The 15,000-nt window shown below is 41.2% G+C and overlaps 1 protein-coding gene across 2 annotated transcripts in view; it reads left to right on the forward strand.

Moving 5' to 3' along the window:
- Window positions 1-193: 193 nt before the first annotated feature.
- pdgfc (platelet derived growth factor c) overlaps window positions 194-15,000 on the forward strand; it is a 58,654-nt gene continuing 43,847 nt past the window's right edge. Inside the window, exon 1 of one of the 2 annotated variants that reach the window (XM_058397079.1) lies at window positions 194-856. In XM_058397079.1, coding sequence (XP_058253062.1) covers window positions 700-856 — 157 coding nt within the window. In that variant the 5' untranslated portion in view covers window positions 194-699. The remainder of the gene's footprint in view (window positions 857-15,000) is intronic. The other variant, XM_058397078.1, reaches the window with a different exon arrangement.

A 15,000-nucleotide genomic window follows, 5' to 3' on the forward strand; every position in this document is an offset into this window, starting at 1 on the left:
GTGTAGAATGGCTGAGATTTGAGCACAGTGTTGGACTGACAGGGATTTTCCCATTTTTATTCCATCTGATTTGCAGCAGGATTTGTGTGTGTGTGTGTGTGTGTGTGTGTGTGTGTTTTAAAGTGTACTTAAGAGTCCCGCCTTCTCTGGGAGTTTCCATCCCGGTCGACTCCAGGCTTTATGTGCAGCACCTGTTCACTCAGCCCCTCTGCTCACTCTGACACACACACACACACACATGCGCTCACACACACACTCACACACACACTCAAGCACTCACACAGTCTCTCCACACACTCTTACTGCAAACTTGGTAGATCGCAGAGCAGAACTTCGAGCAGCATTTCTCCTCTGGGAATTCTTCATGTTATGGAAAGTGTTTATTTAAATCTGGATTCTTGTTAAGCATGCCTGAGGTTCACAGTGTGCTCCTGGACGTCTGGATGGACTGTGAGGAACTTCGGAGAACTTTTCCTGATGCTTTGGTGGAACGTGGTGTGAGCTGTTGATGATTGTTGATTTTCCAGCTTTTTCCTGGATTTTGGAGAACTTTTGCACACTTTGAGAAGACACACTGTAGAACCTGAGGACTCTGGTGTGAGGAATCTTCTCCATCACGACTATGTGGTTTCGACTTCTCCTCGCCTCGTTGTTCCGCGTGCGGGATGTGTGTGTAAGGTACGGGTTCTCCGTGTGCTCATGCTGAACGGGACTCCAGCGTGTATCCAGTGCGGAAAGCTGAGCCAAATGATTCCTCTTCTTCTCCTCTCTCTTCTGTTGTCTCTTCTTCATGGGTCGGAGGCGGAATCCACGCTCCTCGCTAAGCTTCACCACTCCAATGGAAAAGAGCACAACGGTGAGTCTGATGCTTCATGAGTCGCTCTGTAGGTGTGTGAGCTACAAGTTTAAAGACTTTTATATGTGCTCACTGAACATTTACCTACTTCTAGGTATTTGTGCTACAAGTTTAGATACTTTTAGATGCTTGTGCTACAGGCTTGGATACTTGTAGGTGTGTATGCTACATGTTCAGAGACTTGTAGGTATACAAGCTGCAAGTTTAGAGACTTGTAAGTGTGTTCTAAAAGTTAGAATACTTTAATTTTGTTAATTTTTGGAAGCTACATCTTTTAGATGGGTACACCACAAGTTAAGAAACTTGTAGATGTTTGAGCTACAACTTTAAATAATTATAGGTATTTTGATACAAATTTAGATAATTGTAAAGTTGATAATTGTTTAAAAAGTTTTTATGCCACACGTTCAGAGACTTGTAGATATATAATCTACAAGTTTAAAGACTTGTGAGTGTGTTCTATAAGTTAGGATACTTGTAGATTGTCATTTTGGAGACTTGTAGGTGTGTGGGCTAAAAGTTTAAAGAATTTTCTAGTTTGTGTGTGCATGTTGGTATGTGAGCTACAAGTTCCGAGGCTTGCAGGTGTGTAAGCTACAAAACAAGTGACTTGTAGGTGCGTATGCTGGAGGTTTAAAGGCTTGTAAATGTGTGTGCTTAAAGTTTGAAAACTTGTGCAGGTGTTTGTGCTAAAAGTTTAAAGCCTGTTATTTGCGTGTGCTGAAGGTTATAAGAATAATTGTGGCTTATGAACTACAGGACACACAGCTACAAGTATAACGTTAGATATTTGCAGACCAAAATTTAAAGAAGGGTAGGTGTGTGAGCTACAAGTTTAAATACTTTCAGATGTGTGAGCTACAAATTTGGAGAATTGTGGGTGTGTGAGTTGGACGTTTAGGGGCTTTTAGGGGTGCATGCTGCAGGTTTGGAGGCTTAGACATGTATGAGCTTGTACATGTACAAGTTTGGAGACTTGTTATGTGTACTACAAGTTTAGAGATTTGTAAGTGTATAAGCTACAAGTTTAGAGATTTGTAAGTGTATGAGCTACAAGTTTGGAGACATGTAAGTGTATGAGCTACAAGTTTGGAGACATGTAAGTGTACGAGCTACAAGTTTGGAGACATGTAAGTATATGAGCTACAAGTTTAGAGACATGTAAGTATATGAGCTACAAGTTTAGAGACATGTAAGTGTATGAGCTACAAGTTTGGAGACACGTAAGTGTATGAGCTACAAGTTTAGAGACATGTAAGTGTATGAGCTACAAGTTTAGAGACATGTAAGTGTATGAGCTACAAGTTTGGAGACATGTAAGTGTATGAGCTACAAGTTTGGAGACATGTAAGTATATGAGCTACAAGTTTAGAGACATGTAAGTGTATGAGCTACAAGTTTGGAGACACGTAAGTGTATGAGCTACAAGTTTAGAGACATGTAAGTGTATGAGCTACAAGTTTGGAGACATGTAAGTGTATGAGCTACAAGTTTAGAGACATGTAAGTGTATGAGCTACAAGTTTGGAGACATGTAAGTGTATGAGCTACAAGTTTAGAGACATGTAAGTGTATGAGCTACAAGTTTGGAGACATGTAAGTGTATGAGCTACAAGTTTAGAGACATGTAAGTGTATGAGCTACAAGTTTAGAGACATGTAAGTGTATGAGCTACAAGTTTGGAGACATGTAAGTGTATGAGCTACAAGTTTGGAGACATGTAAGTGTATGAGCTACAAGTTTGGAGACATGTAAGTGTATGAGCTACAGGTTTAGAGACATGTAAGTGTATGAGCTACAAGTTTGGAGACATGTAAGTGTATGAGCTACAAGTTTGGAGACATGTAAGTGTATGAGCTACAAGTTTGGAGACATGTAAGTGTATGAGCTACAAGTTTGGAGACATGTAAGTATATGAGCTACAGTACAGGTTTAGAGACATGTAAGTGTATGAGCTACAGTACAGGTTTAGAGACATGTAAGTGTATGAGCTACAAGTTTGGAGACATGTAAGTGTATGAGCTACAAGTTTGGAGACATGTAAGTGTATGAGCTACAAGTTTGGAGACATGTAAGTGTATGAGCTACAAGTTTGGAGACATGTAAGTGTATGAGCTACAAGTTTGGAGACATGTAAGTATATGAGCTACAGTACAGGTTTAGAGACATGTAAGTGTATGAGCTACAAGTTTGGAGACATGTAAGTGTATGAGCTACAAGTTTAGAGACATGTAAGTGTATGAGCTACAGTACAGGTTTAGAGACATGTAAGTGTATGAGCTACAAGTTTGGAGACATGTAAGTGTATGAGCTACAAGTTTGGAGACATGTAAGTGTATGAGCTACAAGTTTGGAGACATGTAAGTGTATGAGCTACAAGTTTGGAGACATGTAAGTGTATGAGCTACAAGTTTGGAGACATGTAAGTATATGAGCTACAGTACAGGTTTAGAGACATGTAAGTGTATGAGCTACAAGTTTGGAGACATGTAAGTGTATGAGCTACAAGTTTGGAGACATGTAAGTGTATGAGCTACAAGTTTGGAGACACATAAGTGTATGAGCTACAAGTTTAGAGACACGTAAGTGTATGAGCTACAAGTTTAGACACATGTAAGTGTATGAGCTACAAGTTTGGAGACATGTAAGTGTATGAGCTACAAGTTTAGAGACATGTAAGTGTATGAGCTACAAGTTTGGAGACATGTAAGTGTATGAGCTACAAGTTTAGAGACATGTAAGTGTATGAGCTACAAGTTTGGAGACATGTAAGTGTATGAGCTACAAGTTTGGAGACATGTAAGTATATGAGCTACAGTACAGGTTTAGAGACATGTAAGTGTATGAGCTACAAGTTTGGAGACATGTAAGTGTATGAGCTACAAGTTTGGAGACATGTAAGTGTATGAGCTACAAGTTTGGAGACATGTAAGTGTATGAGCTACAAGTTTGGAGACATGTAAGTGTATGAGCTACAAGTTTGGAGACATGTAAGTGTATGAGCTACAAGTTTAGAGACATGTAAGTGTATGAGCTACAAGTTTGGAGACATGTAAGTGTATGAACTACAAGTTTAGAGACATGTGAGTGTATGAGCTACAAGTTTAGAGACATGTAAGTGTATGAGATACAAGTTTAGAGACATGTAAGTGTATGAGCTACAAGTTTGGAGACATGTAAGTGTATGAGCTACAAGTTTAGAGACATGTGAGTGTATGTAATATAAATTTGGAAATTTGTTATGTGCACTACATGTTTAGAGACTTGTTAGTGTGTGAGCTACAGGTTTGGAGACATTTAAGTGTATGAGCCACAAGTTTAAAGACTTGTAAGTGTATGATCCACAATTTTAGAGACTTGTAAGTGTATGAGCAACAAGTTTGGAGACATGTAAGTGTATGATTTACAAGTTTAGAGACTTGTAAGTGTGTGAACTGCAAGTTTGGAGACTTGTAAGTATATAAGCTACACGTTTAGAAACCTGTAAGTGTATAAGCTACAAGTTTGGAGATGTGTAAGTGTATGATACACAATTTTAGAGACTTGTAAGTGTATGAGCTACAAGTTTGGCATTTAGCATGTTTATCATGTCGTCCATTTTTGAGCGGAATTTCACCCTCCAGGGAATAAATCTGATGACTTTCCCAACACTTCTGCACTCTCGGCACGTCTTGTCACACCTCCAGTACATTTTACATTCTGATCTGTTTTTTTTTTTCTTTTTCCCTTCAACGACCTGCACCATGTCTTGCATACTACCTCACTTCTTCTCTTTACACGCATTCCTGCGCTCTTCAAACACTCACTTCAAGCTCTCTTTCTCTTTTCTCGGCGCTCCCACACTCTTTCTGCACTCTCCCACACTTTCTCTGAATGGCCGTGCTTGTTCGCGTCAAACAGCATTATCGTAGGTAGGAAGTGGGAATTACCGTCGGCTTTAAAGTGGATCCGTATGTATATATAAGGGACGAAAGAGGGGCAAAAAAAACTCCCAATAACGGCGTCCCTTGAGGAAAGCTTCCTCTCTGATCACAGAAAGGCTCCATTCATCGAGTGCTAGCTGCCCCGGGGCTGCGTAATTTGCTTAGCTCTGAACCCCGCTGATAGGCTGGGATGAATAGTGAAAAATGTCAAAAGGTCCCATTTTAGCGCGAACACAGAGCAAGAAAACTCAAACACAGAGCAACACAGAGCGCTGACAAGTTCGGAGGGAAAAAAAAGAGGAAGTCAGTGGAGATAAACAAACCGTTGGCCACCGGCACGCAGCGCTGACACTGATTAAACTGCTAGCATGTTGACCGAGGAGGGCGCGCACCTGAACTGGGTCAAGGGTCAAAGCTAAGAAAGAAAAAATTTTTAAAAAATAAAAACTTTTTTTGGTTACACATTTAGTTTAGTTTACTAGTTATCTATTACAACCTGTAGAGTCGAATTGCTCCATAAATCCCATCACTCTGTGAACACTGGGTTTGTCCTACAAGTGTAGAGCCGTGTACCTGTGAGATTTTACAAGTTTAAAGGCTCACATTTGTGTGTGACAAAATCAATAATAAAAAAAAAACCTCTTCTAAGTGTGTGTGGTAGAAGTATGCCCTGGGTTAACAAACTTGTAAGTGTCTCAGTTATAAGTTTAATAAATTGTACATGTGAGCTACGGGTTTAAAACTTGTAGATGTATGAGCTTCAAATTTAGGCTAAATATTTGAATTTAAAGTTTAAAAACCTGTGTGTGTGTGTGTGTGTGTGTGTGTGTGAGCTACAAGTTTAGAGACATGTAAGAGTGTCATAGAAGTGTATTGACTTGTAAGATTGCCTGCACAGGATTTAGAAACTTGTAGGTATCTGAGCTATAGGTTAGGAGTACAGGTTTAGAGACTCGCACAAATTTGTATCCGAAGTTAAACAATGTGTATCTGCTCGAGCTACAAGTTTAGAGACATGTAACTGTGCGTCACAGAAGTGTAAAGACTTGCACATGTGCATGAACAAGATCTAAAAGCTTTTTGGTGTCTGAGAAGTAGGTCTACAGACAAGCACAGAGACTTGTAGGTGTTTGAGTCACAAGTTTAGAAACCGGTAACAGTGACTGTCCAAGGGAAGAGATAAGTGTAACAAGAAATAGCCTACAAGTTTAGAGACTTGTAATAGTGAATGTCGAGGGTTAAGAAACTTGTAGGCGTCTGAGCTACAAGTTTAGAGACTTGTAACTGTGTTCTGAAAGTTAGTTAGTTGTAAAAATATTTTAGTGATTTGTACTACAAGTTAAGATACTTTTAGATGTGTGAGTTACAACTTTAAATAATTGTAGCCATTTTGGATACAAGTTTAAATACTTGTAGGTTTTTATGCTACATGTTCAGAGACTTGTAGATGGTAAAGCTACAAGATTAGAGAGAAAATTAAAAAAGAGGAAGCTACAATTTTGGAAACATGTTGGTGTGGACTGCTTTTTATTCACTTTCCAGTTTGAGCTCTGAATAAACCTGATGACTTTTGTCCACTCAGTTGGACTGAAAGGCCTCGTCCCAAATCGTTCTCCAACACCTCAGGGTTCGTCCTCGTTCACTCGGATGGTAACCGAATAGCTTTTAATCGAAACAGTGCGTGACTCTGTGCAGCCCGAAAACAAGGGCAGGACTTTAGCGTCTTGGTAGGGTGCGAGCTTTTAACGGCCTCTCTGTTCCCTCGTGACTGAAAGAGCAATGAATGAGTCGGATTCTCTGCCAAGTGTATCTCAAAGGTGAGTCTTGTTCTCCAGTTCTCTTTTATCACGTCAACAATGCGAGCCTTATCGCAGCCGTTCCTTCTCCGCGGTGACAGAAGCTGCCACTGACTGTTGATTTGGGACGAGGTTAGCTGTGCAGCTGGAGAGGTTTCGAGTCCAAAAAGCGCTGCTCAGGTGAGATCTGGAAGTCAACCTGCAGCTAGGAATCAGAGGATTATGAAATAGTGAAGATGAGGTAGTGATGAGGCTGGCAGATGTTCAGGTGTTCGCTCAGAAATTTTCACCTGGTCTACAAACATACACAAGCTTGTGGTGAAAAAGTGTCTCTGTGGTTCAGTAAAATCTCACACCTTGTCATTTGTGTTAAATTCTGGATTCTGATTGGTCAGCTGGTGTCGGTTCATGTTCTAACATCAGCTCACAGGTTTGTGTTCATATCCACTGTGTATTTCCTTCTCGTTGCTATAGTAACAGCTCATTCGCAGTTTTCTGACAGGAGAAAGTCTTCTAGAGGGAGGAGTTTATTCTCTGATGTGAGATGAGCAAAAAATTGACTAACCTGTTAGTGTGAAGCTCTGCTTAGCCATGTGTAGAACTTTGTTTTGATTGCTCTTCTTCTGTGAGCTCCTCTTCTTTGAGTTCTTCTTCTGTAAGCTCTTCTTCTATAAGATCTTCTTTGAGTTCTTCTTCTGTAAGCTCTTCTTCTATAAGATCTTCTGTGAGCTCTTCTGTGAGCTCTTCTTTGAGTTCTTTTCCGAGTTCTAATGTGAGTTCTTCTTATGTGAACTCTCCTGTGAGTTTTTCTTCTGTAACCTTTTCCTTTGTGAGATCTTCTGTGAGACCTTCTTCTCTGAGCTGCTTTTCTTTGGTGAGGTTTATTTTTTGTGAGATTTTCTGTAAAATGTGTAATAAATTTACAGATATTCTAGCATGCTAGGAGCGGCTGCAGATGTAGCAGATGTTACAGGGTTTGAACTGCACTGCATTGTGGGTATTTTGTGGAAATTCATGGTTGAGTGGAGTCTCTTCTTCTTTTCCTCTTTCCTTTCTTGTTACCTCATCTTCATCAGTTAGGAGCAGGTGGCTGTTACGAACACTACACAGGCTAGCCTTCACCAAAACACACAAACATTCCAAAGACCTGATGTGATGAAGAGATGCAGGTGGAGTCACCCACAGGTATCATCAGACAGGTGTGATGGTACAGCGTGACTCCCTGTGCCGCTGTAACCATCCTGATCCAAATCCAGGCTCTCAGAGACTCATGGGATTTGAACTGCTAACCTTCCAGTCTGGATTTTTCCCAGTGTTAGGAATGTTTCCCAAAGAAAGAAAGCTTAGATGTGAGAGTACCATGCGCCTTTTGCTTCCATTCAGTCCAAATCCCTGTGGATGTTCTGATCCCTGAATAAGCTTGAAGACAGCTTTGCTCAGTCTTAACCTTCTGAAATATGTTCGTGTTGAGTGAAATGCAGGAAATGTGACCCAAGACACGTTTGTAATGCCATTTTTTGCTGCCAGGATCCGTAAGAACCCTCTGGCACCTCCAGCTGATTAATGAGTGTGTGGAGCTCACTCAGAACGCTGGGCTTTTCATGAAGCTCCACACAGAAGAACTCTGAGTAAATGTTGGTTGTTGTATTAGTGGAGTTGCATTAATCATCGGTGTGGTGCGCAAGATGAATGTGCAGTCAATAAACGTCCAAAGGTTTTTTGGAGGGTTTTTTTTGTTCAGACCTGTTGCTGGACGAGCTTCAGTTATTGCAAAGTGTTTTCTGCAGGCGGTTTGTACCGGAGCCCAATTATCCCTCATTAGGCTTCTGTAGTCCCTCCAGCATCAGGGGAAGGATAAAAGAAAAATGCAACAGCTGAGCACTTAGTGGATTTACAGGATCACCCTGTAGAGAGAGAACGAGGCTTAATGTGGCATTCGAGTTAAATGCCAATCACAGGCTGTTCCACTTGGACGTGGACAGGTGGACTGGAGTGCGGCCGAACAATGCGCTCGCTGTATTCCACGCACTCGGAGCTTTCAGAAACAACTCAAATTCTCATTCCAAGTGAACAAACATTGGTCCCTCAAACATACTACAGTTCAGCTGTAACTCAGCTGTAAAGTCCACGTGAGTTCAAATGGAGCGTGTTGGAGGACTTCAGCTGCACCAGACACGTAAGAAATGCGGTAACTAATAGTGCATAAAGTAATCATAGATCAAAACGTCATCACTGAGTGACGTATTTCACCATCACCAGCCAAGCAGGAAGACCAGTCCAACACAAACTTGAAGCAAAAAAAAAACAGATGACTCAGACACAGGACTCTCTCTCTCTCTCTCTCTCTCTCTCTCTCTTCAGTTGCAAAATTCACTTTGCAAAAAATTGCAGACTCAAATGAGCCATGCCTTCTCCTTTGTTTCTAAAGAACTTTAGAGCAATGAGAAACTGAATCGACTCTGAATTGACTCACCTGAGGGAAGTGAATCGAATAATTGGGTTGCAGGATTGTTTAAAGCAGGAAAACTGAGCCAAAAGACAGAGCTGTAGCACTGCAGAAGACACAAAAAAGGAAGCGACACATGACAAAAGTTTCCATATTACAGATATTTTATATTTACAGGTTTATTTAATTCTAAATAAATTCATTTAATTTAATTCATTCATTCATTCATTCATTCATTCATCTCTCTCTCTCTCTCTCTCTCTCTTCAGTTGCAAAATTCACTTTGCAAAAAATTGCAGACTCAAATGAGCTATGCCTTCTCCTTTGCTGGAATCAGAACTGATCCAATACCCAGAATCAGAAAAAAAGTGTGGATTGGATATTGGAGAAAACATATCAGATGTTGGATCCCATAACAAATAGCAACGACCAATCGCTAATCACCACTGTTACACAACGACCAATCACTAATCACCACTGTTACACAATGACCAATCACTAATCACTACTGTTACACAACGACCAATCACTATTCACCACTGTTACCCGACGTCTAATCACTAATTACCACTTTTCCACAAAAACCATTCACTAATCACCACTGTTACCCCACAACCAATCACTAATCACCATTGTTATCACACGACCAATCACTGATCACCACTGTTCCTCAACAACCAATCAGTAATCTTTACTGTTCCTTGACAACCAATCAGTAATCACCACTGTTACACAATGACCAATCACTAATCACCACTGTTACCCCACGACCATTAACTAATAACCTCTGTTACACAATGACCAATCACTAATCACCACTGTTTCTTAATGACCAATCATTAATCACCACTGTTTCTTAACGACCAATCACTAATCGTTAAACCAACGGCCAATTATTACTATCACTATTATTATCAATTATTATTATCACTATTGTTCCACAGTGACCAATCACTAATCACCACTTTTATACCAATCACTAATCACCACATTATATTATAATCTATACAGTAACTATTTGATTTCTTCTGTTTTATTATATGTGTGATTTGTGATTAGTTCTGCTGATAATGATGATGAATAAATAAATATGTAGATTAGTCAGTGGCATGGTCTGGTGTCTTCATGCACCCTTCTGGAGTGTGAAATCTTCATCTGGTGTGAGGGCTGTATTTCTGAGTGATTTCTGAACTCCGGGCAGCTTGTGAGCGGTCAGTGGTGTGTGAAGGTGGTCAGTTCTGTACATTCACAATAAAAACATCACACATGTCGGTTTAAGACAGCAACACGTCTGTGGAAACTTCCAGAAACGTCCGATCACCTCAGACCTCATGATGACTGAAGCAGCCCTGGAGTTCATTAAAGGACATGAGTTAATATTACAGCTATCGCGGTGATGATGTGAGAGCTGGCAGGAGATACTTCCTGGCTTCGTGCATCCATATTACCATTCTGTTGTGTTAAGTGGTTTCCATAGCTTTTATCTGCCGTGCATGCACTGTCGCAACACGCAGAACCTCTCCAGGACGATTTTCAGCACCCGGCAGAGCAGTGCTGAGGAATGAGACAAGCTTTTCACGGCACACACTGAGACAAATGACTCCCTGTTAAAGCAGGATTCTGCCCTGACCTTTTTTTTTTCTTTTTTTCTAACGTGAAGCGCTCCAGGCTGCAATTCTCCAGGCACTGAAGCGAGCTGTCAGTCGACACCGTGCACTCTGCCAATTCCAGTCGCGCTTTAAAAGCCGAAAGGGAGCGAAGCCTTCGTGTTGGGTTCCGCCAGAAAATCTGCTACTTTTAAGAGCATTAAATATACTAGATGCAGAATTAAACACACTCAGCATTGTCCAAAGATAAATCTCTCTTTAGAAAGTGGGAGATTACAGGGTAACCGTGTCCACTGCACTTTAAAACAGTGACGGATTCACTGGCAAGTCCACGCCTGTCTGATGTTTGCCATGTCAGCCTCCGAGCACAAATATCTTTCCATAACGGGAATCCAGGAGGGCACTTCCTTTAAAGACTTGGGTCACGGCTTTCATTTGTTTTCTCTTCCTGTCTCTAAGCCGCTTTTAGAGGCTGAACTTTTGCTTTTCTTTTTTTTTCTCTCTCTCTCACCGATGTTGACACATCATAAATACAGACCTGAAGCCTGTGCTTTGTGGAACAATTATGTGGTTCTGCATGAGAAAAAGATGGGACATAATTTATGATATATTTTTTTATGAAAGAATAAGTGACAGAACACAGCTTTCTCTCTCACACACGCGGTGTTTAGCGTTTGAACAGAAAACAAAAGCATCCAGAACGTGCTCGGGTGCAAGAGAAAAGAACTCTGAATCGACTCACCTGAGGGAAGTCAATCGAATGATTGGGTTGCAGGATTGTTTAAAGCAGGTAAACTGAGCCAAAAGACAGAGCTGTAGCACTGCAGAAGACGCAAAAAAGGAAGCGACACATGACAAAAGTTTCCATATTACAGATATTTTATATTTACATGTTTATTTAATTCTAAATAAATTCATTTTATCTAGCTACGACTCAGTGTTCACTTTAAACTCATCTGATTTTTATCATTTTTTTTCAGCCTTTCCATATTTCTGACCAATGAGAGAAAGAGCTTTACGAGGACATTTTTAGTCTAACCTTTTCGTTCTGTGCAAACTGGCCCAAACCACACCAAACAGCAAATAATCCAACGGTAGCAATTTTGCTCCGATTCAGAAGACTAATAGCCGCTTTAATATTTCTTGGCATGGATTCTAACAGTTTCAGGAGCGTCGTTCTTTCCCTCGGTTTGTGTTTTGACGATGACAGAAGTGGAAAATGCCGTCACCGACCGAGACGTCACTCCGGGATAAATCGGGAGAAGTCTGAGATCTTTTAGCGAGGTTCAGCTGTAGCCTGGCTGCTAATCAGAATCTGTCACGTCGCTCTTTGTCCGTCGTCGCAGCTTCCAAATCTCTTTGATCTGAGCGCTCTAAGAGTCCTTCTGAGATAATGACGGGTTTAAAATAACACACCAAACCCCCAGAATCAGCGAGGGGAAAGACCTTTTGCCTGGTGGTTGCTTAAAAATAAAAAAAGAGAGAGAGAGAAAGAGAGAGAGAGAGATAAAGGATAAATACGAATAAGGTCTGAAAGTCTATAATCTTCCAGAACAACTGTTTCCTCTTGGTGGCTGTTCAAGATGGAAGATTATATGTTGTGATAAGCGAGTTCTGCTTAACCACAGGTCATGAAGTGCCTTCGTGGAGAAGTTTTGGATAGCAGGCCGGTCTTTTAGCAACACACCACACCACAGCTTGATGTTTAACAAGCATGTTTTTTTTTTTTTTTTTAATGTCCATTACGTATAAATGTAAGTATAGAAATCTGGATCCGTCCTGAGCCGAAATGAGAAGGTGAGGCGACTCGCCCTGGGGTCTGACGTTCCCTCGACTCAATAAGTACGTGTCAGAATCTTCCCCCCAGACGACTGCACTTCCTTCACCCTGACACCTTTACACATTTACACTGATCTTCACCTTCACCATCCATCACTCACAGACACTTTAAACACTCTTATCACTGCTGGGTTTTTTTAACAAGCTCTTTAATGTTTAACCTCTTTTTTTTTTTTTAGCACGATAAAATCACCAGTCTGTAACAGGAGGAGAACGTGAATGGACGATGGAACGTTCAGACAAGGTTTAGTCACGGTTCTGAGGTCTCGCTGTAATTCTGGAGCATGATAATAAGCGTTTATGATCGCTCTTAACCGTGAGCCATCTGTGGATCTCACCCCAGAGATTTTAGAGCTAACAGAATTCCAAAGGTCTGTTTTTTTCTGGCAGGAGCCAAATGTGATGACCCCGGTTACCGTCTACATACCTTGGCAGATTTTAGCGCTCAATGTCAGAGAGGTATTTTGAAATGCCCTCGTACGCCCTCTCTCCCTCCCTCCCTCCCTCTCTCTCTCTTTCTCTCTTTTACTCTCCCTCCTTCTCTCTCTCTCTCTCTCTCTCTCTTTCTCCCTCTCTCTTTCTTTCATCGTGGGCTGTTTGATCTGAGCCGCTCTGTTTTGCCGGGCAGCTGCTGATGACCAGTGTTGACTCAACACACACATCATCTCATGAAAGCCAAGCCTCGAAAACATCAGGGTCAAACCGATGGTCATGAGTCGTTTTGTTTTTTCAGCGTTCTTTATTTTTCTTCTTCTGTGCTCGTGACTCTCGCGGCTAAGTATTCTGGACTCGATCGCCTTGTTGAACCACAGGCTCGACTCTTCCACATGCCTGTGCACTCGAACAACCTAGAAATCGCTTCCTGTTTTTTATAACATGTGTGGGATGTTCAGAGGATGTGCCATCACTACAGGTGCAGCTACTGGAGATATTCCAGCTGGTGATATGAGCTGCACAAACACATCAATCTATCATTCCAGGACAGGGAGAGTTGAATATACGAGATGTTCATCACGAAACAGAGTCAGCAGATCCAGCTCAAAGCTCAAGAATGATCTTTGACACAGAGTCACGATTACAAACCCGCTTGAAAAGATCAGCAGCATGACCAACGCTTGTACTGGTCTGGAAGTTCTTCCTTTCTTCTCACCAAATCAAATTTGTATAAACAGCACGTACTACATAAGAGAACCTTTGTATCTATAATGCTGATCCTAGCTTAAAACATTTACACCTGAACACTGGTGTGGAAATGATTCATCTCTGAATAGACTTGCAAGTGAATCGATTCGATTCTGAATTGACTCACTCACAAGTGAATCAAATGCATGTGAGTTTTGGCTTGCAGCATTTTTTTGTTGTGAACCCGAGCCAAAGGACAGATCCATAGAACCACAGATGTGCCAAGCGTTCTGGAGATTCAAATATAAAAAAAAAGTGACTACTGAATCAGTTATTTAGTGCTGATTCTCTTCTTGATTTCAATTAGTACTCTGTAAAGGCTTGTTCATCTTTTCCCTGACCAGTTCTGACCAGTTGAATAATTCTATGAGGATATTTTCATTTAGATATTATTTTCTTTGTGATTTACTAAATTATTTGCAACATGAAACCAAACCAAAGGTGTGAAAGCAGCTAAACACCCAAAACATTTCTGCACTTTTTAATGGTTTTAGTGATGGACTAGCCGCCGGAGAAGGAGCTGGTGTTCAGGCTGTTGTTTTGGTGGCTCTGAAGTGAAGGTGAAATATGATGAAATCCATTTCAGTTGACACAACACAGCACCACGGAGCGGCCATATGCTCCTCCTGTCCCTTCAGAGAGAACCTCTCCATTCCTCCATCTGTCACTCTCTCTCTTTCTCCTCATGCATTCTTCCAGGACAGATGAAGGAAGGGCTGAGAAATGCTGCTGCTGCCAAATGCTAACATTTCATTTCGCTAATAATCCACCCTTGCTGCTGCACACTGAGTGACCGTAATTCACCGGGAAACCTTCTCTGCATCTTCTGGACGCTTTCTTACACAAGAAATAGAGAAATTAAGAGCATCAGAGTGTGGTTTAGCCCGAGGGAGGGAGTGTGTACATCTGCAGTAATGGTGGCTGGTATGGACTCGCTCAGGAGGAGACCACGTGCTAAAATTTGCTGAGATCTTCTGCTTTAAGACAACACCTCTATTGTACCACGTCATCACTAACCTAACATCATTTTTAAAGTTGTCGCTTCCCCACATTAGCATTTCTGTTTAAAATATCCTTCACTTTTGTTCTGAGCGTTCTCCAGCAAATATTTCTGGCTAGCATTTCTTTCAAGATGTTCTAGCATTTTATGGTTTATCAGTAACTCCTCACTGGAATCTCAGAAGCTGTCAGTAAAATCCCCTGTAACGCTGCCATGCTAAGAAGCATGCAACACCGTGACCAACAGCCTCATTATCATTCTGTCAGCAGTTCAACATTCACTGCTGAAATATGGACATTGTGTTTTGGAAAAAAAAGACCAAACACCTGTTGCAGGACTCATCGGTGAAGCG

This window comes from Hemibagrus wyckioides, linkage group LG08, assembly GCF_019097595.1.
Source record: "Hemibagrus wyckioides isolate EC202008001 linkage group LG08, SWU_Hwy_1.0, whole genome shotgun sequence".
In the NCBI taxonomy this organism is placed as follows: domain Eukaryota; kingdom Metazoa; phylum Chordata; class Actinopteri; order Siluriformes; family Bagridae; genus Hemibagrus; species Hemibagrus wyckioides.